This window comes from Lissotriton helveticus, chromosome 8, assembly GCF_964261635.1.
Source record: "Lissotriton helveticus chromosome 8, aLisHel1.1, whole genome shotgun sequence".
NCBI lineage: Eukaryota > Metazoa > Chordata > Amphibia > Caudata > Salamandridae > Lissotriton > Lissotriton helveticus.
Window position 1 is genome coordinate 1,221,571,622 of NC_136069.1, and position 23,790 is coordinate 1,221,595,411.

General features: G+C 48.0%; 1 protein-coding gene across 14 annotated transcripts in view; it reads left to right on the forward strand.

Moving 5' to 3' along the window:
- Positions 1-23,790, forward strand: part of LOC144773261 (uncharacterized) — a 7,170,044-nt gene that overhangs the window by 3,227,830 nt on the left and 3,918,424 nt on the right. For 9 of the 14 annotated variants that reach the window (XM_078658159.1, XM_078658161.1, XM_078658167.1 and 6 more), the window contains one exon: positions 9,107-9,163. The exons of the other annotated variants lie outside the window; for them this stretch is intronic. In XM_078658159.1, coding sequence (XP_078514285.1) covers positions 9,107-9,163 — 57 coding nt within the window. The remainder of the gene's footprint in view (positions 1-9,106; positions 9,164-23,790) is intronic. 14 annotated transcript variants of the gene reach the window in all.

Sequence of the window (23,790 nt, forward strand, 5' to 3'; positions counted from 1 at the left end):
GTCATAGAAGGAGAGCTCCCATCATATCAATATCTGCAACTCAGGGCAGCCTATCAAGCTCTCAAGGCTTTCCTATTGTCTCTGATGACAAACAAGATTTTTATTCAAATGGCACTGCAACAACCATGCATTACGGAGACAATGAAGTGGGCTCAAGATGAAGAACTCTGTCACTGGAGTCACTGAAGATCACGTTGTGGGCCCTGCCAAGGGGTCTCTCACTAAATGTAATAGACCAGGAGTTTACCAAACACTACTGCCTGGACATTCAGCCTCATCATGACACGCATTCTGCCGGTTTGGTCCTCCAGGACTTCTTGGGCTAAATCTCTTCGCAGACCCAACTCTGGGGAGTGATTGCTTTGGTATCTATACTAAGGCAAGTAAGCGGCAGATAGAAGTCTACCAGATGAACAAATGACTTACTTTTAGTAATGCCTTATCTAGTAGAGATTCTTTCTAGCCACAAATGTGTTACCGACCCTCTCATCCTCCCCATTTTGCAAACAGATTTGTCTGCATAAATTGACCCCTTTAAGTTTTCAGTATCTGCACATTAATCTATCAGCATTCCGTTGTGGCTCTCCGCTTCTGATGCGGAAACGTTCCGAAAAGTAACTGATGTCAGTGTGTTGGGGTGGCGCCTATAGAGACACTGAGCATGTCACTTCCAGCATAGAGAACGCAGATGCAGAGCCAAACAATGCCATCTACGAGCATTCAGAGGTACTGCTCAAGATTTTCTTGATTCAGTCTGCAGCCTGGGGAATATTCTACAGTAAGGAGTCAGCGTCTAGTTAGAGTCTCTACCAGATAAGGCGTTACCAAAGTTTCTGTCATTAAAGATTTTTAGAAGACTTTTCTCCCATAAGGAGACCACCTCCTCCTTTGGAGCTCAATGTGCTGTTATCAAAATGAAGCAGTCGAAACCTTGAACTTACTCCAGTATTGGAACGTTCATAGATTCCCATGCTTGTATCATTCCCCGTTATTAGAATAGGAGTCCCCGGTATACATAAAATAGCAATAGAAACCATCACTAAAACAGAACCTAGGCCTAGGCCCATTCCTGTTTTGCATCTTATCCACCTCTTTTTGTAAAAGAGACCAAAATAATGAACAACCAATTATATTGGCCTCACCACCTAGAACCCGCCTGAGAGAAGCTCAGAACCTCAGATTTTCTACCGCACGTTGTGCAAGGGAGTCTACAACCTTTTCTACAGTTTTTTCTACTACAACTTCTTCAGGATGTCGGATAAAGAAAAGTAGGCCCTTTTTAAGGCATGTGCTACCTGTGCTAAGAAGAGGCTATACATTGAAGAGAAGCATGAGGAATGTATTTACTGTCTGTATCCAGACCACAAGGCTGCAGACTATAAGGTATGGTGCACCTTCTCTACCAAGACTTTGCGTGATCGTGAAGGGCGTCTTTTGACCTGGCTCCAGAAGCTGAAGTCAAGAAAGGAGCCAGTGTCCGGGGACTGTGATGAAACATCTTCTGCGACCTCTTCCAAAAGGTCTGTAAAAAGGACTAGAGCTTCTCCTTCACCTGCTGAGAAACGCCCTGGTAAGGCCCTGAAAAAGACCTTTGATATGTCTAAAGGGCTTAGTCCTGTTGAATCTCCTCACCAAGGTGTAAAGGAGAGGGAAGGGCTATCAAGAGAAGTGAGTCTTGAGAGGAAAACCAGTTTTGTTCCTCCAACGTCACCTCCTGCAGCTTCAAAGACCTTCAGAAAGCCATCATAGTTTACTTCTGAGGTAAAATTGTGAAAGAAGACTCACTCGTCGACGACACCGTCATCGATTCCGTCGATAAAAACTCCAAAGGTAAAGTCTTCTTCATCTTTCACCCCGTCGAAGGGCTCGTCGACTGTGGTTTCCTCGTCGACGGTTCTAGCACAGGGCTCTGTGTCGACGAGTTCAATGCCGGTGGTATTTGTATCATCAACAATGGTGTCGACGATGACAATGTTGTCGAGGATGCAGACGACGGGTGTGACATTGGTGACCACTGCGTCGATGACAGCTGCAGCGACAACAGTGATTTTTTCGTCGACGATTCTCTCTTCGTCATTGAAGGTTCCGTTGACGACGTCGACAACGGTTGAAAAAAATTCGATCTAGCTCAAAAAACTTCAAATCAAACCAGAGATGGCCTTGCCAAGAAGGGTGAATATTTTACCTCCTGCACTTCTCCTAGAAGAAGAGGAATCGGATGAGGAGGAAGGACCTTTTGGCTATGTTGATACCCCTTCTCAGTTACAAGTAAAAAGCCAGGAGACGGATTCCGAAGGGGAGTACGAGGATTTTGAACAGTATGGTCCTCCCTCTCAATATCAACAGGACTATCATCAGGAGATGGTCCAAATGCCCTCCTCCTTACTGACAGACTTACAAGTTATGCTCTTGGATTACAGGAAAAGATTTGCAACACAACCTCCTGTTTCAGTAGGAGTACCAGTTACTACTATTCCTCCTGCTCGTCCCATGGCCACAGCCTCAGCCAATGCTGAAAGCGTAGGATGTTCCACCTGTTACGCCTGCCGTCCAAGATGACACCTCTGACGACGACCAAGGAAGCGTCACAATTCAAGATGCGGAGTGGGATGACTGTTATTCCAGCTCCAGCCTCTACTGCTCCGGCACCTGTTGATTTCTCCCCTGTAGATATTTGGGGTTTCCATAACTTAATGGAGAGGGCCTACAAATAGTTTGCATTACCGATGACCAAGGTGGAATAGGAGTGCTTCCTATATGACTTTTAGGAGCCTTATAAGAAATCTGTCAGGTCAATTCCAAGTGTGGTCCATGTTTGGGAGGAAGGCTTAAAGGTGATGCAAAATCCAGCCACGGGTATTCCAGTTCTTCCTCGTCTGGAGAAAAAATAAAAGGCTCCGGAGGGTAGCCCAGCCTGTTTGACTAGCCAGCCTAAACCGGACTCTGTCGTCACGCAAGCCGCCCAGAGGAAATCTAGGAATCCTTCAGCTCCCCTTACCACTCCTCCAGATAAAGAGGGCAGGCGTCTGGACAATGTAGGCAAAAGATTTTCATTTATGTCCAGCCTTCTAGTCAGAGCTGCTAAGTCTTTAGCTATACTCGGACGATACGATCGCAAGATGTGGTGCGACCTATCCCCCTATCTTGATCAGTTGCAGGAGGAAGGAAAGAAAGACGCCAAAAGGATTCTTCAGGAGGGCAAAATAACTTTGGCGGAAATCATTGATTGTGCAATAAATATTTCAACATCAGCTTTCCGCTACTTTGCTGGAGCAGCAGTTCTTCATCGACAGGGCTGGTTACGGGCTACTTGGTTCCGCCCGGAAGTCCAGAATAAAATCTTGGATAAGCCTTTTAATGGGGAAGCGCTGTTTGGAAAACATATTGCTGATGCGCTCTAAGATATTAAAAAGGATACAGAAACAGCAAAATCCTTAGGGACTCTGCAGTACCGCAAGTTTCCATCCCGAGGAACGAGGGGAAGAGGTAACTCTACATACAGGGGAAGTTATCAACAAGAACGTTATTCGTCGTATGGTTCACAGTCACAATCCTACAGGCCGAACTACAATCAGCGGCAGAACCAATCTTCTTCATCGTTCTCTCGCTCGAACAACAGAGGAAGACAAGGTCGCCAGGGCAGAGACAACTCTAAGCGCCAATAGCAGCTTGTTGGCTCTGACTACTGCCACTTCTCCTCTTGTGTCATCAGTGGGAGGCAGAGAATCATATTTCTTCCACAACTGGCAACAAATAACATTGGACCGTTGGGTATTGAACATCATTCTTTACGGCCATACTCTGGAGTTTGTCCAACCACCACCATCCAAGTCCCCTCGCGCCACGGTATTGAAACATCTCCGTCTGCTATGGTTAGAGGTCCATCAAATGCTCCTCAAAGGAGCTATAGAACTGGTCCCTATCTCTCAAAGGGGTAAAGGGAAAGGGGTTTTACTCCTGGTTCTTCGTGATCCGAAAGACGTTAGGAAAGTGGCGCACTATACTAGATCTAAGGGAGCTCAACACCTATCTCCTCAAACAATCCTTTCAGATTGTTTCTCTACAAGACATCCTTCGTCTTCTCAACTCAGGGGATTTCATGGCTACTCTGGATCAAGAGGAGGCTTATTTTCACGTACCCATTCTCCCAGCTCACAGGAGGTATCTTCGCTTTGTAGTAGCCAAGAGCCATTTTCATTTCAGGGTTCTTCCCTTTGGTCTGCGATCTGATCCATGGATCTTCACAAAGGTTTTAGCTCCGGTAGCAGCCTTTCTGCGAAAACAAAAGCTTCAGGTCTTCCCTTACCTGGATGATTGGTTGCTAAAAGCCCCTACCAAACAGGCAGCACAAGAATCAGTCATAACATGTAAACGCCTGTTTGCTAATCTCGGTCTAACACCCAGCGAGCAGAAGTCTTCTCTCCATCTGTCAAGGACAGACAGATTTCTGGGGGCTATTCTCAACACATCCGTAAACAAGGCTTTCCCGACCTTGGAGAGGCAAGAGAAGCTAATGTCAATGGCTTCCCGATTGTTCCCCTCTACAAGTTCCTGCTGGGTTGCATCTCCTCATTCATATCCCTGATTCCTCACTGAAGATTAAGAATGAGTCAGTCCAGGAAGAGTTGGACTTGCAGTGGCACCAAGTCGCCAGATCCTCCTCCGACAAGATCTCAGTTACCGAGGCCATGAGAGACGCCGCATCATGGTGGATGACCATAGAAAACATTTCTCAGGGTCTCTCTTTCAAGCTAGCTCCGGCTCCACACATAATAACCCTGGATGCCTCTCTTGAAGGCTGGGGAGCTGTGTTGTAAGACTTTCATGTAAGCAGCTAGTGTCGGCCTCAGCATCGGCTGTTGTATATTAATCTGCTAGAGCTCAGGGCGATTTGCCTAGCCTTGCAGGCCTTTCTTCCACTAATACAAGTCTGCAGTCCTTATACGTATGGACAACACGAAGGCCATGCATTATATAAACAAAGAAGGAGGCACCAGATCTCGACTGTTGTCGCAAGAAGCCCAATCAATCTGGGAGTGGGCAATTCAATAAGAGGTATCAGTCCGAGCGGAACATCTTCCAGGTGTCCTCAACAAAGCATCAGACACGCTCAGCAGACTGAAGTCGGTCAGCCACAAGTGGGAACTGGTCAACTTCACTCTACAGAACGTTTTTCACAGATAGAGCACACCTTCCAAAGATCCCTTTGCCACTCCGGAGAACAAGAAATGCCGGTTCTATGCAAGCAGGATTCACCACACGGGATCGTTGGCGAATGCGCTTTCGATGGCTTGGTCAGGAGCATTTGTTCACGCTTTTCTCCCCATTTTTCTGATCCCCAGAATTCTGAGGAAGCTCAAAGCAGAACGATGCAGGATGATCATGATAGCTCCAGCGTGGTCCAGACAGTTTTGGTTCACAGGACTTCACCTTCTCTCCCTGGATCTTCTTTAGCTCTCGGAATCACTCCTGAGCAGCGAGAATTTCTCGGGCTGAATCGCTCAGCAGAATGTAAAGAAGTACTTTCTCAAGCAAGAGCCCCAAGTACAAATAAGACTTACAGATTGAAGTGTACGCGTTTCTGTATTTGGTGCCAGCTAAGCATGGGCGTAAAATCCGTTCTGCTCGCGGATTTTGCGGATTTTTGGCAAATTCGCAATCCGCGAACTCTCGCGAACTTGCCGAAAATTCGTAAAATCCGTGCGAAGCGGAATTTTTTGCTTGGTCGCACTTGCCAACTAGAATACTATACAATTTCGCGGGAGTAAACACTTGCGAACATGTAGATGCGGCGGGCAGCGACAATCTCGCAATTGCGAGATTGCAAAATTTGCAATTTCGCACAAGAAATCCACCAGCAGGCAGCATAAACCTTGAAAATTATGATTTTTATCAGAATAACTCTTCAGGTTGACATTTGCCTGCACTTTTTCTTTGCAAGGAGTCCATTTTGGGGGGGGGTGGGAGGAAGGAAGTGCCCCACAGTCTCCAACTTCCTGTTCCTGTCCAGCAGGCCCCTCCCAGTGCTTTCTTCATGTGCTGGTCACTTTGATTTGGATCTTGACCTGGAAGGGTTACTTTTTGTGGATGCTACTGGATATTTGGATTTTTGCAAAACTGAAAGCACTCAGCAGGTGCAAAAGTTCAATCTTATCATTAGTAACCTTTCCCTGTAGTGCTTCCTGAGGGGCCCCTTCAGAGTTCATTTGCCTACTTGCAACTATTCTATGACCCTGCTCTGACCCTCACAGCAGGCTCAGAGAATAGCTACAAGTATACAACAAAGGTCCTGTTAAAAAAATTACACTGCAACAGAAAGCAATTACAGACAAAACTGAAAGCACTCAGCAGGTGCAAAAGTTCAATCTTATCATTAGTAACCATTCCCTGTAGTGCTTCCTGAGGGTCCCTTCAGAGTTCAGTTGCCTACTTGCAACTATTCTATGACCCTGCTCTGACCCTCACAGCAGGCTCAGAGAATAGCTACAAGTAGGCCACAAAGGTCCTGTGAAAAAAATTTGCACTGCAACAGAAAGCAAATTACAGATAAGGAAGCAGGTGCCAGCCAGACTGGAAGTTTAAATTCAGTGACACATTAATCAACCCCAAATTAATTCATGTCAGTTGAAGCAGGGCAGGTGTGCTTGCTTTTTTTCACCCCCATAATCTACAGTGATAAACCAACCAGAGGGTGGCAGTGATGTACCAGAGGGTGGCATGGGTGTACCAGAGGGTGGCAGTGGTGAAACAGAGGGTGCTGTGAACCTGTGATGATGAACCAGATGTAGAAACAACATAGTCGCGGCTGTTGCGAGCCGACAAGTAAGTTCGCAATTGCGAACTGGTACACAACCCTCGCGAACTGGCAGAAACCCTTGCGAACACAAAAAAAAAAAAATTCGCGAGAGTTCGCGGATTTTGCGGATTGCGAATCCGTAAATACGCAAGTTCGCGGATTGCCAATTCGCAAAATCCGCCCATGCTTAGTGCCAGCACAACGGCCTCCATCCTTTTAAGTTGAAGCTACATGAAGTTCTTCCATACATTCTATCATTAACAAAAGCGGGACTGGCTCACTCTTTCATCTAGTTGGCACCTGGCGGCGATTTCTCGCTTCATACGCATGTCTGCAGGCCCTTCAGTCTGATCGGCAAGGATCATTTCTGAAGGGATTTTACAGAGTTTTTCCTCCAGTCAAGCCTCCTTCTCCTCTTTGGCATCTGCAGGCATTTGCAGGCTCTCACCATTCAGGAACAATTTCTCCAGTTCAAAAAGGGAACGGTGATCCTACGAACTAACCTGAAATTCATACCTAACGTTCCTTCGGACTTTCATTTGAATGAGCCGGTAATTCTTAAGACTTTTTTCCCTCAACCGGCTACTCCGGCAGAGAGAGCACTTTACTCTCTGAACTTTCAGAGGTGCTTAAAGTTCTACCTTCAAAGAACTAAAGACTTCAGAAAGTCTTCTCAAATGTTTGTGTCTTTCAGCGACCCTCGTAAGGGTTTTCCCCTTTCCAAACAGAGGATCGCACGTTGGATTACCAATGCTATCCAATATTGTCACAAGGCAGTGGGCAAGCACCTGGAAGGTCGAGTCCGTGCTCAATCCACGAGGACGATATCTTCTTCTACAGCCCTCTTTGCTGGTGTTCCTATCCGGGAGATCTGCTGTGTAGCAACCTGGAGCAGTATACATACGTTTACAAGACATTACTGCCTGGATGCAGCTACGCCGAGTGACACAGCGGTTGGCCAAGCAGTCCTGAGGAACCTCTTTCAGTAGTGGTGAGCTTTCCCTTTCATCCCTCCTTCCATGCCACTGTTTTATCAGCTCTTGCACATTTTTGAACCTCATGTGTTTGTTTTCTGAAGCTTCTAGGTATGTTATTGACCATTGAAAATGTCTTTTTGACATACTTTTACTATGACTTGGTTCCTAGTTTGATATTACTCATGGTTCCAAAAATGCTCGGATAACTGCTGGCCACTCTGATACAAGCATGGAAATCTATGAAAGTTCCAATACTGGAGTAAGAAATTAAGTTACTTCCTGTAACTTTGGTTACGTTCATAGATTCCCATGCGACCCACCCACCTTCCCTGGGACAGCTCAGCCTCTTCCATCTTCAGTGGTTTGGTTACACAACGGCTACGAAAATCTGAGGTTCTGAGCTTCTCTCAGGAGGTTTCTAGGGGGTGAGGCCAATCTGATTGGTTGTTCAGTTTTTTTTGGTCTCTTTTACAAAAAGAGGTGGATAGGATGCAAAACAGGAATTGGCCTAGGTTCTGTTTTAGTGATGGTTTCTATTGTTATTTCATGTATTCTGGGGACTCCCATTCTGACGACGGGGAGTGATACAAGCATGGGAATCTATGAAAGTTTCCAATACTGGAGAACCAGAGTTACAGGTAAGTAACTTGTTTTCTTATTTGCAGTGCTTCTTTACAGCATCTTTCTTGGTAGACTCATTGTCTAATAGCAATCACCTCAGCCCATAGAGGTTAGTGAAATTGAAGCCCTCTCAGCTGTTAGACAGTGTTTCACGCATAGATGGTGGTGTAGAGAACTAATTATTTTTTTCCCAGATGTATTATGGAATTCCACTGGATATTGAACTTGTTACTGTCCTTGCAAGAGCAGTGTCATAGTTCGCCACCACAGACCTGCTACCTATCTGATCCTAGCTTCCGAATTTCATCAGATTTTCTTTTTATGATTGCTTTGGATAGGCTGCTGCATTGATCAGCATTTTAAAATAAAATATTCATTTCTTTTAATATATTTTTTACCTAATCGAATATTTATGTCTTCAATCAAGGGTTCCATGATGGAGAACAAGGAGTACAATTGATTTATTTTCTTTCTTGCTAAATATCATGATTTGGGTCTGACTTGCATGGATCCTTACATAAGAACACATGTGTATCTTGAGCACACCTTTAAGAAGCATTATAATAGTACATGAAATAAAGTAATGGACACATTTGAAAACCCACTACACAACAGTTGCAATATATTCTTTTTGTCCATTGCTTCGAAGCGTACGAACTTTGGTTTGACTGTTTTGCCCATGTTCATCCGTTTCATTATCTGCCTTTTTTAGGGGCTGGAAGCACAAAAAGCAATTGATCAAAGCCTTGAGAAGTCAACAGCGGAAGAGGCAAGTCTCTCATGTGGATATTTCGAAAGCTCAGCTTATGGAATGCATGAAATTCATTATATGCTAAAGTTTGTAAAATTTGAACAACATTGGGTTCCTTTGAATAAGAACGACACCCCAAGTTGTAAATTCCATGAGCAGTGTTTATCAATATAATCTTGTATCTTTGTTACCGACAGAGGCTTAGTCACTCGCTCAACTCAACTTTCACTCCCTTCGTCACTCACTATTAGTCAGTCACTAACTCTTATTCTCTCTCAGGGGATCTCCATTGCTAATCATAAGCCCTGAATAGTCCCCCCCCACATGAGGGGACCCAGGAGCAGTACTTTCAAAGTCACATCCACTTCTTCTTACTTTGGAAAGGCCAGGAAGCATATGTGACAGACAAGTTACATTTCTCCAATCTTAAAAACAGACTATATTGCCAATCTTTATTAAATTACTTTAAAATTTAGAAGGTGAAAGTGTTCACAACCTTAAATATCACTTAAGCTAAAGACAAGTCATCTTTTAAAAACATCCTTCACAATCGCTTGTTGCTTGTTTTTGAAGTAAGATAGGGAGTGTAGCAATGTAGCCTGTATAGGCTGCAACATTAAAACAATCTAAATAGGACACTGCGCCTGTAAGGGCCTTTTCACCTTCAGTGTCCCATCATGCACTGTAGGTGTCAGTTTATCAGCTCTTTTTGACAAGAGAATCAGTAGTGTAGTGGTATAGATATATTATCTGATAGAGACATTTAGACGAAGAATACTTAGCTTTTAATTCTCCCTAGTACCTTGCGTGCCGGGGGAAGGCGCCGTACAACTCCGTGATGACATCGACTCCGGTCATGACATCATTGGAGTCATATAAGTCCCCTCTGGCACTTGAACATCAGATTTTTCTTTTTGGCCTAGTTTGACAGTTTTTTATCATTGGGAATAGTAAGCCATTTTTTCCCCATGTCTTCACACTTTAAGGCTTGTGAGTCCTGTAGGTGGCAAATATATGTTACAGACCAACAAACAGTTTGTATGTGGTGTTTGGGAAAACACCATGACACCAAGGATTGCGACTCCTGACAAAAGCTGAAGCCAAATGCGCTTAAAGAACACTGTATGGCGTTGCCAGAGGTGTATGTGTCGCGCTCTTTGCGGACTTCCCGGCCTGGGTCTTTGTCATCCCGGAAGGAAGTCCATTCACTGTGTTGGTCTAGAAGTCCGAGCCGGTCCAGAGGACGTCGTTCTCCAGAGACATCAAAAAGTAGGAAGCGGTTGAAGTCTCAGTATCCCCCAGTTTCACCACTTGGTGTCTCTGTCTCCAAAGGCTCCTCCTACTCAAAGGTTAAGGAGAGCTTACTCTACTCTGCACCCCATCTTTCTGTCTTTTGGCAGCAAGGGAGTCAATGGACCAGATGAGGGAGTATTATAACTCTGCACCTCATCTTTGGGACACCATCTCCTTTTGGAGAGCCTTTGGGCACGAGGAAGTGAGTGGGGTGCTGCCGTAGGGTTCAATCTCAGTGACGGTTATGCCATTAGAGTAATTGAGTCTGCGCAGATAGGGGTCATCCAGTTCTGCTTCGCCGCAGATATACAGTCCTTCGGGATTCCCACTTACACCTCCTGTGATTGATCAACTGACTCCGACATCGGCGGCGCCAATCAAAAAGATCTCTCCTTTTCCTACTGACGTCGAGGCATCACCTTCTCAGTGCCGCACAGCATTGAATGAAGAGTTGACAGTACAGACTGAGGGGGATGTGCTGTTGTTGGTTTCTTCTCAGAGGAGACTTCTGGGAGTCACTTTGTGTCTGTTGGGACAGGGCTTTTTCAGTCCAGTTCTGATATTTTTACATCTCAGATGGAGAAGAGATGGATATCTGCTCTTGGAGAGACTAGAGGGCTAGAATCTTCACAAGCTTTGGGCTTACTTTCACCCCCTAATCTTGCTACTGAGGCAAGTTCCTCCTTCGCATATATGCTGAGGAGAGTAGCTACAGTTTTGGACACGGCGCTACCTATGGTGCCGAAGTCTTACCAAGAAGAGACGGGGGAAGAGCCTGTTTTTCTGTACAGTGAGGCCCTGTTTGATGTTTTATTAGAAACTTGGGCCAAGCCTGAGTCAGGGGTCTCAGTGGATTGAGATACCGCTTGCAGACATAGGCCTGCACCTGGGTACTCAGTTTGCCTTCATAGATATCCTTTTGCTCGTAGCCTGGTGGTTCAGGGTGCAACATCGTCACATGATGTGGATTCTGCGCCTAAGACTCCAGTAAATAACAATTCTAGGAGTCAAGATGCATGTGACAAACACATCTTTGCTTCTGGCAGGCCTACCCTGAGATCCACCAACATTTCTTGCATGCTGGGGCAATTCTTCCTATGCTTTGTGGGATTCGTTGCAGAATATATTGAATTCTCTTTCGGAAAACCTCCGTTCTGAGATTGGTGGCTTGATAAGAGATGATCACCAGGCAGCTAAGCTTTCAGTTAGATGTGAAATGGGCACTACAGATTCTGTAGTACGACCCTTGGCATCTGCAGTGGCACTACAGTGTCGTGCTTGGGTGGCAGCTTCAGGTTTTTTGGAGACTGTATAGTCGACTTTGGTCGAGATGCCATTTCATGGTGCCCATCTCTTTGGGTTCAGGCTGATGCTGCATTATGATGCCTCCATGGTAGGCGAAGGACTACAGAGTCGTAATTCCTCATTCTCTGTTTATATGCTGTTTGTGCTATACAAGGATTGTATAGGCAATGCAAGCTCTTTCTTTATCAAAAGTTAAGACTCATTAGGGCATTGTCATGTCCACTTTTAATGCACCAGATGGTGCTCCTGTGAGGAGCAGATGTTTTTATTTAAATGCCATCTTTATTGGGGATGTTTAAAGAATGATTGTGCCCAGTTATTCTTTCACCTCTAAGGATGAGCTTCACGCTCAAGAGGTTTATTGAAAGAGAAGTTGTTGTTGTTGTAAAAGCTTTATTTCGATACGTAAATATCTTAAAAGCAATACATACAAAAATACATTCTCAAGGCCTATAGTAACATACAATTGTGAGTTTTAAAATGATCAAGTATAATACAATAAATAGTTAAAAAGAGGATTAAATTGAAATGGCAAGCCTTTTGGCACGAATCACCCATGCCCATTTTAAAAACTTTGAAACACCACAAACAATGGAGGGGGATGTATCAGTCAATAAAATGCGGAGGGCCACCAGATGCTGTTGTGTACCTAGGAGCATGCACAATGGTTTTAGCCAGCGCCTCCTTGGAGCACGATAGTCCGGACATTCGAAGAAAAAATGTGCCACCGTCTCCACCCGTGTCGAGCACATAGCACAGAAGGGTGAGGACTGGGAAGATGAAGATCTCCACCTGGACACCAAGTTGCCCAAAGGTAGGGTGCCCACTCTGAGTTTAAAATAGAGAGCCCTGTCCAGTGGGATGGAGATTAGATCCAGGTAAGGCTCAAATGCAACCACGTCTTTAATTCTCAGGAATGCTGCGGTCGAGTTGCAGTGGCGAGGATTGCGAATGAGTTTAGAGGCTATCCAGTCCCAATATAGCTTCTTCAGGGTGGCTTTTGGAGGAGCGGAACGAGTAACCCAGGAATCTTCTAAGCCCAGCTCCACCAGTAGGCTCTTAACGTCCCTTAGCCATTTAATTCGATGCCATCCCTCCATTGCAATTACCTCAGACAGACCTGCTGCATAAGAGGCTAGTTCCGGGACTCTCCACAAGCGGGCCCACAAAAGCAGAGGCCGTAACCGCGCCTGGTCCGCGATTGGTTTGCAGCCCAAGTCGAGAAGCACTGGAACTGTCGGAGTGCTCAATGGGAGAACCAAGAGTTCTTTCAAGAATTTGCTTTCTGACTTGGCTAATACCTCCAAATTTGTGGTGCCCCACAACTCCGCCCCATACAGTGCGGCAGCGACCCCTCTGGCTTTGTATATATCTATAGCCGGGGAGATACAATGTTTGGGGGATGAGCGGTGTTCCCTAAGTAGGGCACCAGTCACCCTTTTGTGGCTAAGCAACATCTTTTGGATATGAGGGGTCCAGCTCATAGAATTGCTGAGGCGAATCCCCAAATAGTCAAACTCACGGACCCTCTCCAGGGGAACAGTATTTCGAACCGGAGGGGGCCCTAGCTTTCTGGGAGGATTCATAGTCAGGAATTTGGTCTTATCTACGTTAATTGTCAGGCCCCTAAGGGAACAGAACTCCTGAAAGTGGGTGAGGAGCTTTTGGAGACCCTGAGGTGTCTTTGCAATGAGCAGGGTATCGTCAGCAAAGAGCAGGGTGGGGATCCGAGTGCCCGCCAGGGATGGAGCATCTGCTGGTTCCTTAAGCAGGTGCTCAACCACACCATTCACATACAATGAGAATAGTGTGGGAGCCAGCACACATCCCTGGCGGACACCCCTGCACACTGGAATCCTGTTGGTTTTCTCCCCATTCTTGCCCCACCGCACCTGTGCATAATTGTCTGAATGAAATTTAATCGGAAGCGACAGGATGTATGAGGGCAGCCCCAGGCCCTGCAAAACCCTCCACAGCTCCTCCCTAGGTACTAGGTCAAAGGCAGTCTTCAGGTCAATAAAGGCCAAATAAAGACTGCCCTTGCCCAGCACCTCCACCTTCCAGTACATGAGCATCAGCCTAAAGGCCTGTTCAATCGTCCCCGTACCTGGACGGAATCCCGCCTGGAAGTTAGACAGTATTTCGTGATCATCAGCCCATTGAAGGACCCTCCCCAAAATCACCTTCCCTGCCACCTTTTGGGAAGAGTCAATGAGGCTAATGGGCCTGTAGCTAACGGGGTTATCCCGACACCCCTTTTTGAATATCGGGACAACCTCCGCCCCCTTCCAGGAATCAGGTACTAGTGCGCCCTTCATGATTGCATTTAATAATGTAGCGATCAATTGACCCCATTCCTTGGGATTGGCACGAAGCAAATCGCCGGGTATCCCATCCGGCCCCGCAGCTTTTAAAGGGACCAGAGACTTGATTACAGCCTCCACCTCCCTCTCAGTAAAGACATCAATGCCACTAACCATTATGTCATTCTCCCAGGAAAAGGACTCACTAAGGTCCCCTTCAGGTTGAGAATACAGGGCCTCGAAGTGATTGTACCAGAGCTGGGCAGGGATGTTACATGTAATCAGCGAAACATCTGGCCTATTCCTATTTCTGATCAAACTCCAGAAGCCCCTTGCATCCTTTCCCTTGCTTGCAGCCAAAAGATCTTCCCAAAACTTCTCCTCCCACTCCCTTTTTGCTGCCTTTATGGTGAGAGAATAGTCCTTCCTTGCTGCTCTAACTGCTAATGGGGATTTAGATTTAACAGCCCCTATCAAGGCCTTTTTCAAGGTCCTGCATTTGGTCGTATACCATCCCTCTCTAGTCCAGGATTTATTCCTGTTAGTCATACCCGAGGCACTGCTAGGCGAGATGAAGAGCTTGCTCAGTGCCCCAATTAGGCCACAGAAGAGCTGTGTGGCCTCCTTAGGTGCACTATGCAATGAGCCCAAATTGCTCTGGGCTGCAGCCAGCAGGGCCCCTATGGCAATTAATTTCTCACTGGACAGGGCGATTTTAGGCCATTTTAACCGCCTCCCACAGTTAGATACACTGATCGTCTGGGGGTTGGGTGCCGACAGTGATTGTTGAGACCCTAACTCACCCCTTAGCCACTCCGGAGACAAGACAAGAGAGAGGAGATTGTCATCACTCTCAATACTCTGGATAATCTCCATGTCGCTCAGGGTGCTCCATAAACATACGTCGAGAAGAATATAATCTATTCTCGACGTATGGTTGGGCCTATTGTATGTATGTGCGCCCTTCAGATCAGATTTGGACCTCCCATTTACCGCCCTCAGATCGAATTCCAAATTAAGTGCGTTGATCTGCAACGCCACTTGCGACCACTTTTTAATGGGGGGCAGAGCCAGGGCCGGAATCCCCTTCCTCGCGTCCTCCTCTTCTATGCCTAACATGTCGTCAAGGCCTAGGGGCTCGAACGTGCAATTTAGATCGCCCGCCATCATAATGCAAGATTTTCTCGGCCGTTGCCTTAGGAGATCTTCCAAAAGTGCAATGGTGGGCGATTGTACACCTCCCCTAATACCTCTAGCATAGACATTAAAAATGTCTAAGAGCAGGCAGCCCCGAGAATCCCTCAATGTAATGTTGAGGTTATCAGGAGAGTTTGTGGGGTGTTCCACCACCCTGCAATCCAGGGAGACGGCAACCCAAATGAGGAGGCCACCCGAAGGGCACCCCCTCCCTGCCAAGGACGTAACAGCTGGAACAAAATGGGACGAATAACCCACCTTATGGCAGGGCTCCATAGCCCATGTCTCCTGGAAAATGCAGATGGAATATCCCTCCACAAGGGCGTTCCAGTCAGGCAACTCCAACTTCCTGTCGATTCCCGCAATGTTCCAGCTGAAAATCCTGAGAACTGGATCCGTCACAGCTGGAACACCGCCTGAGTCGAGGTCACTTCCACCCGCCAAAGGGTCCTGGATCGCAAGACTGCTGACCCCGCCTTGCCCCTCTGGAACCTGATTGCTCTCTTGCATGGGAGTGGGGATTACTATGCTGGGGGAGGGTATGACATGATCCCTAGTCAGCCCTCTCGGATCAGAGTCACCAACAGATTTGCCGGCTCCGGGGGCCTCCCCAAAATTAATTTCGTTTCAATATCCCGGTGGACTCCACCCAGGCGATGACCAGACTGCCTGGGGATAGAATAGAGGTTTAGCAGGGAATTCAAAACCAAAACAGTGAGAGCTATTACTCAGTCCTGTGCCAAAATCTCGGCCGGTCGGGGTTGAGACTATTCTTGGATAGAAAAACGTTAAGTCCACTATGCCGATTCCCTGCCCCCCAGGATTAGGTTTGTAGTCACAGATAGTTTGTGCTACTCTTCTATCCCTAAAATTGACCACCACGCAGTCTCCTTCCGCTTGCTTGTATCCGTAACCCACCCAGTCCACCCTTCTGGCACCTATAATGTGGCCGTCAAGACCCCTCGAAAGGGGTCTGTTGGACTCAAGCCAGTGCATTGTTTTGTTTAGCAAAGCTTGAGGGGATTCATTTTGACCACCCTTCAGTGTGGGTACATTTATAAGGACAGCAACATACGGGTGGCAGTCTGGGGGCAAGTTCACTGGAGGAGATTTTGGCGCAGCTTTGGCAGCTTCGACTTTATGGGCAACGTTTGATGGTTGTGTTTGCGGGTATGTAGGAGCAGGGTTAATAGACAAAGTTTTGGCTGGACAGGCCTGAGAAGTAGCTTTGCCTTTGCCCGTCCCCTTTGGGATTCCCTATGTTTTAACAGGGCCACTCCCCACTGGCAGCTCAGCCCGACCCGGCTTCGCACCCGGCGCTTTAGGGGGCTTTGGGATACTAGGAAGAGCTTGCGCTTTTCGACCAGCGCTCCCCGAGGGAACCTCCAGCTGCACTACGGGTGCAATGTCGGTTGGCTGAGCAGTTGCCACAATAGCCACTGGGGATGCAACAGGCAAAGCCTGCTGTGACACCATAGATTTACTACTTTCAGAGGACCCTTCCTGCCCCTCCACCCTTAACCTAGAGTGCAGTTTGATGAGTGCTTTCAGCGAGAAAAAGCTATCTAGAGTTGATTGTTCAAACCTGTCTAGCCTGTCTCCCAACCCTGTTACTCTATCGACAATCGGAGACAGCAGTGTTTTCAACAGCTCCTCGATTTGTACAATGGTAGCCGGGGCACAGGAAGTCAAAGGCTGGTGGGCAGGAAAGGGAGGTGCACTTACATTTTCTGAGGTGGAACCCATCCCCTTAGTAAAAGAAGAAGAATTTGTTGTACATTTGGAACCTAAGCCCTTGGAACCCTGCTTCCGTGCTTTCTTGAACAGTTTCAAGGAACTACCTTTACACGGGCTAGCAATCCTTTTCCTTTTCCTTTTTGTGAGTGCCGGGATCTTAGGGACCGGCAGCGGTTTGCCCAGAGACTTAGAATTAACCGCTGTAAGAGGGGTAGACACAGGGCCGGTTATAGCAGCAGGGTAAACAATAGGAGGGAGCGCCTCAATACCGTCAACCTCAGGAGGGGGAATAGATGATGCAGCCAGGCTCTCCAATCTGTCGATGCTAGCCCTCAGTGAAGCAAGCCGCGGTTCGTCAGACATGTGAGGAGAGGTTAACGGGGGGGGGCAAGATTGCTTATGGGTGACTCAGCCAGAGCTATGGAGCCCAAGGATGATCTCTTAGACTGATGGAGCTCCTGCGAAAGTCGCCGCTCCCTCATAACTATCTCCTTCTCAATAACGGCTGCTACCCGTGTAATAAATGTATCCATGGTGCCTATAACACCACTTGGACACACTTCACCCCCTCCCCTCAAGCTCTTCCCTGAGCGGGTAGGCATTAGCTCAAGCTATAAAGGAAGAGCAGGTACTCTCACTGCTGTTAGTAGGTCCACCCACACTGTAGTGAGTTACTGGTGTTAGAGGTGTGGCCCAGCCCAGCCCTAGACAGCCCCTGACTGCCACAGACTGCCCGCCCTTTGCCCGGGCTTCGCTCGGCGTTCCGCTCGCGTTCCGCTACGCGCCGAACGTGATATTAAATAGGTAGCGTTGCGGGCAGGGGGCGTGGCTTCGAGGGGGCGCGGCCAAGATCTCTGTGGCTGTGCAGGGACTCCTGGTCTAACGAGTCCCTGCCTCTCACCGCCCTTCACAAACTCGCCAAAAGTTCCTCCACGCCACCCAAGTCCTGGATAACAGCAACACCAAACAGCGCGTCAAGCCCCTCGCCTCTGACCGCGCTGTGGCACCCGCGAAGCGGGTGCGGCGCGAAGTAGCGGTATTGGCGGTATCCCTCTGCCGTGAGGGATAGAGGGCAGCCCAGAAACAGCGTCAGGTGAGCTCCCCCACCGTAGACCTTGCTTTGCTCACTTTTGAATCTCAGCTGGGCGGGGGGCGTGACTTCGAGGGGGCGCGGCCAAGATCTCCGTGGCTGTGCAGGGACTCCTGGTCTAACAAGTCCCTGCCTCTCACCGCCCTTCACAAACTCGCCAAAAGTGCCTCCACTCCACCCAAGTCCTGGATAACAGCAACACCCAACAGCGCGTCAAGCCCCTCGCCTCTGACTGCGCTGCGGCACCCGCGAAGCGGGTGCGGCGAGAAGTAGCGGTATTGGCGGTATCCCTCTGCCGTGAGGGATAGAGGGCAGGCCAGAAACAGCGTCAGGTGAGCTCTCCCACCGTAGACCTTGCTTTGCTCACTTTTGAATCTCAGCTGGGCGGGGGGCGTGGCTTCGAGGGGGCGCGGCCAAGATCTCCGTGGCTGTGCAGGGACTCCTGGTCTAACGAGTCCCTGCCTCTCACCGCCCTTCACAAACTCGCCAAAAGTTCCTCCACTCCACCCAAGTCCTGGATAACAGCAACACCCAACAGCGCGTCAAGCCCCTCGCCTCTGACCGCGCTGCGTCACCCGCGAAGCGGGTGCGGCGAAAAGTAGCGGTATTGGCTGTATCCCTCTGCCGTGAGGGATAGAGGGCAGCCCAGAAACAGCGTCAGGTGAGCTCTCCCACCGTAGACCTTGCTTTGCTCACTTTTGAATCTCAGCTGGGCGGGGGGCGTGGCTTCGAGGGGGCGCGGCCAAGATCTCCGTGGCTGTGCAGGGACTCCTGGTCTAACGAGTCCCTGCCTCTCACCGCCCTTCACAAACTCGCCAAAAGTTCCTCCACTTCACCCAAGTCCTGGATAACAGCAACACCCAACAGCGCGTCAAGCCCCTCGCCTCTGACCGCGCTGCGGCAGCCGCGAAGCGGGTGCGGCGAGAAGTAGCGGTATTGGCGGTATCCCTCTGCCGTGAGGGATAGAGGGCAGCCCAGAAACAGCGTCAGGTGAGCTCTCCCACCGTAGACCTTGCTTTGCTCACTTTTGAATCTCAGCTGGGCGGGGGGCGTGGCTTCGAGGGGGCGCGGCCAAGATCTCCGTGGCTGTGCAGGGACTCCTGGTCTAACAAGTCCCTGCCTCTCACCACCCTTCACAAACTCGCCAAAAGTTCCTCCACTCCACCCAAGTCCCGGACAACAGCAACACCAAACAGCGCGTCAAGCCCCTCGCCTCTGACCGCGCCGCGGTTCCCGCGAAGCGGGTGCGGCGAGAAGCAGTGGTATCGGCGGTATCCCTCTGCCGTGAGGGATAGAGGGCAGCCCAGAAACAGCGTCAGGTGAGCTCTCCCACCGTAGACCTTGCTTTGTTTACTTTTGAATCTCAGCTGGGCGGGGGGCGTGGCTTCGAGGGGGCGCAGCCAAGATCTCCGTGGCTGTGCAGGGACTCCTGGTCTAACGAGTCCCTGCCTCTCACCGCCCTTCACAAACTCGCCAAAAGTTCCTCCACTCCACCCAAGTCCTGGATAACAGCAGCACCAAACAGCGCGTCAAGCCCCTCGCCTCTGACCGCGCTGCGGCACCCGCGAAGCGGGTGCGGCGAGAAGTAGCGGTATTGGCGGTATCCCTCTGCCGTGAGGGGTAGAGGGCAGCCCAGAAACAGCGTCAGGTGAGCTCTCCCACCGTAGACCTTGCTTTGCTCACTTTTGAATCTCAGCTGGGCGGGGGGCGTGGCTTCGAGGGGGCGCGGCCAAGATCTGGCTTTGAAATCTAAGCTGTTGACACTCCTCATGCCCGATTTACCTGTGGGACAGGTGCGCAACGGTTTCACAGCTGCAGCCAGGATGTCATGCAACCCCCGGGATGGTGTCCGCTGCAGTGGTCTCATCCTGTCAGCACCTGTGATGAGAAATACATGTCCATATTTTAGTACAACAGATTGTAGCTATGAGATCAAATTACATTCTCATTAGCCATTTGTGGATAATCAAGGACGATGTGCAGCATGTGTAGCTCATTGACTTAACATGTGGGCACCTGCTCACAAGCAGCATTTGCTAGCTTACAGCCATGCAGCACTGACATCAATAAGATGACACATCAACTGACGAACTTGTATGAGAAGGTTACTGATTTCACCCTTACCATTGCGACTGACTTTTTTCATGGGTGTAATGTTGTCTGTTGACAAGTCAGAAAGGAGTTCATGTGTGAGATGTGCAGTTGTCAGGGGCCTGATGTTGCCCATTTGTGCTTCCCTACCCATGAGCTCACACAGCTCATTTTTGAATGAGCGAAGACAGATTACTAATGTCCATCCTTTGAGTGTTCTCTGTTCCCATGCTCCATTTCCAACAACATGGTACTACTTACATGACAACAGATGGTGTCTTGTGCAGCAGACATCCAAACCTCATAATTCATACACTCACCTATACATTTGAATATGGTAGAAGGGAGGCAAGCAGAAGACAACATTTGGTTTAGATCACACATTGCAGATGAGGTGAGAAGCTTTGAATCTTCCCACCTGCACTGGATTATCCTGTTGCCCTTCAGCCAAATCATTTTGCAGGTGTAACTGCATGAAGATTCACCTTAGCAGCCCCTACACCCATCTCACAGGTACACAACTGGCACCAGTGTGTGCCTCAGCCATACCAATTTCATGTTGATTTGACCATGTTAATTTTGATAGGGATTTAGCATATCATTGAATTGCAAGCCTGTAGTGTTGTGGACGTTTCTTATAACACATTGTGCTATTGTATGTCAATTGTGCACACAATTGGCATACATTTTGTGTCAGCATCTCATTTGCCACCAGGGTCTGATTGGCCATGTGCTCAAATGCCCTATGTGAGCATATTGTGATGCAGGATAACAGTGTTGTACAACACATACGGTGGAGGTGAAAGGCACAATTAATAAGCATTCAGCAAGCTTAACTTACCGTGGCCCTGCACCGGAGCAGTAGGTGGTCCCTGGACAGATGTCAAGTCCAACCTAGTAGCAGAAGTCAGTGGGCGTCTGGGGTTCTGGGAGGACAACATTGTACCTACAATGATAAGTTTGTTTAGTAACTTTACATTCCTGCTGCCACATGTGATGCATTCAATTTCTGGCACAGGATGGGCACAAGCAGTCATGTTCACCACCGTTGCAGAAGTGTGTCATACATTATGTAATGAGTGATCCCACATATAACTTAGATTGGGCCCACTACCTTGATGCTACCTATGTCACAATGACATGCCTACGAATCCAGAGGTAAAGTCCACTATCGTGTTTTGTTGATGTCCGGAAATTATCCATCCAATGTACGCAGTACATGATCAGCTGTGTGGACTGTGCTGAATGAAGTATGTATGACAGATTAGAAGTTGGACAGTGTATGCATTGTCAATACTACAGAGACTGGTATCTCACTGTTTGGTCTTCATTTCCGTATCGGTGCAAATGCTATTTCTTGATAAGGTCTACATACACTATTACAATATCGTGTGTACACCCTTTTGACTTGTTGTGGCCCTCGATTACAGGATTGCTTTCCCCGTTCTGGGTTTGCTGGTGTAATACATGTTGTGTACCACATTTACAAAGGTATGATGAGCCAAGACATTTTATGATTTGTCTTTCGCTGTTCACAAATGTCATATGTTAAAGGTGAATGTCCATTGACAACTCCAATTGTAATGCTGCAAATGTAGCCTAAATGGTTGACTTACATAGCTGGGCACTATTTGTCCCTCTGTCGTCTTCTGACGATATATGCATTTTGACCATCTCCTGTCCACTTTGACTTACCAGTTTGTGTGGTTGACATGCCTTCCTCGGTACGTTGCCGATTCCTCCTATGCGATGCGGTGCCCTCTGCTACTGCAGTTGTCTGTGCTGTGGCTGGATGTGTCAATGGGTGAGAAGAGAGAAAAGTTGACAAATGGGAAATGTGCTTGTGTAAAGTTTCGGGGATTTGCCCATATCTTCTGTGTGATAACAGTACTGTGCGGAACTGCCGCAGACGGGGCAGGTAGGAGCAGTGGTGTGTTGGGGATGTAATGGCGTGGCAGAGTGGAAATTGGACAACAGGATATGTGTTGGACATATTTACATCAGAGGATACTCCCACCATCTGCTTTGTGATTTAGGCTGGCACAGGGTGAAGTACTTTTTGGAGATTTTGTGGCAGGTTTACGACCCCCTAGAAAAATAATTTACACTGTTGTTGCATCACTTCTGTGACACGACGGTGGTTTACAACAGACAACACATTTAGGATTATTTGCAACGTGACGCTACTAGGGTGAATCATCATGTTGTGAGGCCCTCCGCAACATCAGCAGGGTGTGCACTCCTTTGGTATATGCCGCGTCCAAGTGAGTCAGTGTAATCTACATGATTTCACAGTATCACTTATCAGAGGCCGCTGCGACACGACCTTACGCCTGCTTGAAGCAGACGTAAGGAGTGGCACAGCACGTTAGGTATGGGCAGTGCATGGACATTGTTGGAGTTGCAACGCTCTTGCGACACAACTTCAGCAAAGCCCCCCTAGACACCATCAGATTCAACACACATCTGTTTATCCCTGCACCACAGTGCACCACCATATGTCCACGACACATCCGTGTTTGCGCAAGGGTTGAATTGCATGTCACATTGGTACTGGCGCTTCCCTGCTAATGTTTGTCTTTAGCTAATTTATTTATTTAACGTATTTTTAAATTTCCAGTTGTCATTGCACATTTTCAGTCAATATGTATAGTTATTGAATTAGCTGGGTTGTGTATGTATGGCATCAGTACTGTGCACATGTTTTTAATAGGGTGGTGGGTATTAGCCTTTTCTGATGCAAAGGATTCTGGGACTTGTGGTGCTACGTAGTGGGTGACACATGAGTCTCTGACTAACCATATATTTATATGCATTTTGGACAATTTCCATGATCACTATGACAGTGTAACACAGACAATCTCTTCATGCACTTTTTCTTTTCATTCCACTTACCTGGTACCACGTAGCGGACGTCACTAACAGGCAGCCCATGGACCAAGTGGGGGTGTATAGTTGTTAGGATATCCTCCTCCAGTGGGGTGAGCTGGATGCGGGGTCCAGGGCATGCAGCAGGGAGGACTCTCCTCAGTTCTATCCTGGAGTACATTTCCTTAACCCTCTGCTTTTCGTCCTGCCACTTTTTTTTAATGTCCTGTACAGTTCGCCTCTCCACCCCCAGGGCTGAGACAGCAGTGGCTATCTGCTGCGATAGTTCTTGCTTCTGTGCACCACTGGTGCAATATGGTGGTAGCCCATATAGGCGCTTGTGGTGCCTTACTATGTATTCCATGAGCATGGTGGTCTCCTCTGCTGAGAATTTTTTTTTTCTGCGCATCTCCATGGTCTCTGGCACTGGAAGCGTTGTCGTAACAGTCTCTCTGTGGCCAAACCTGTTCCTTCACTGTGTGCTGCTTTTATGTGTGTTGTGGTACTGGTCAATTAATGTTAATTGGCTTTAGCTGGAGCGTGGTGGTGGATGGTAGGCAGTGGCAGCATACACCATGGTTAATGGAGCTGTTGGCTGGCATTGGCTGCTGTGTGTCAGCTGATCCATGTTGGGGGATGGGTGGACCTTGGCCAGGTGGTTCCCCTTGACTAATAGGACCAACGGCCAGCAATCGTAATTTACGCCCCGTAATCGTAAATTACGGCCCGTAATCGTAAATTACGGCACAATGCCGTAATTT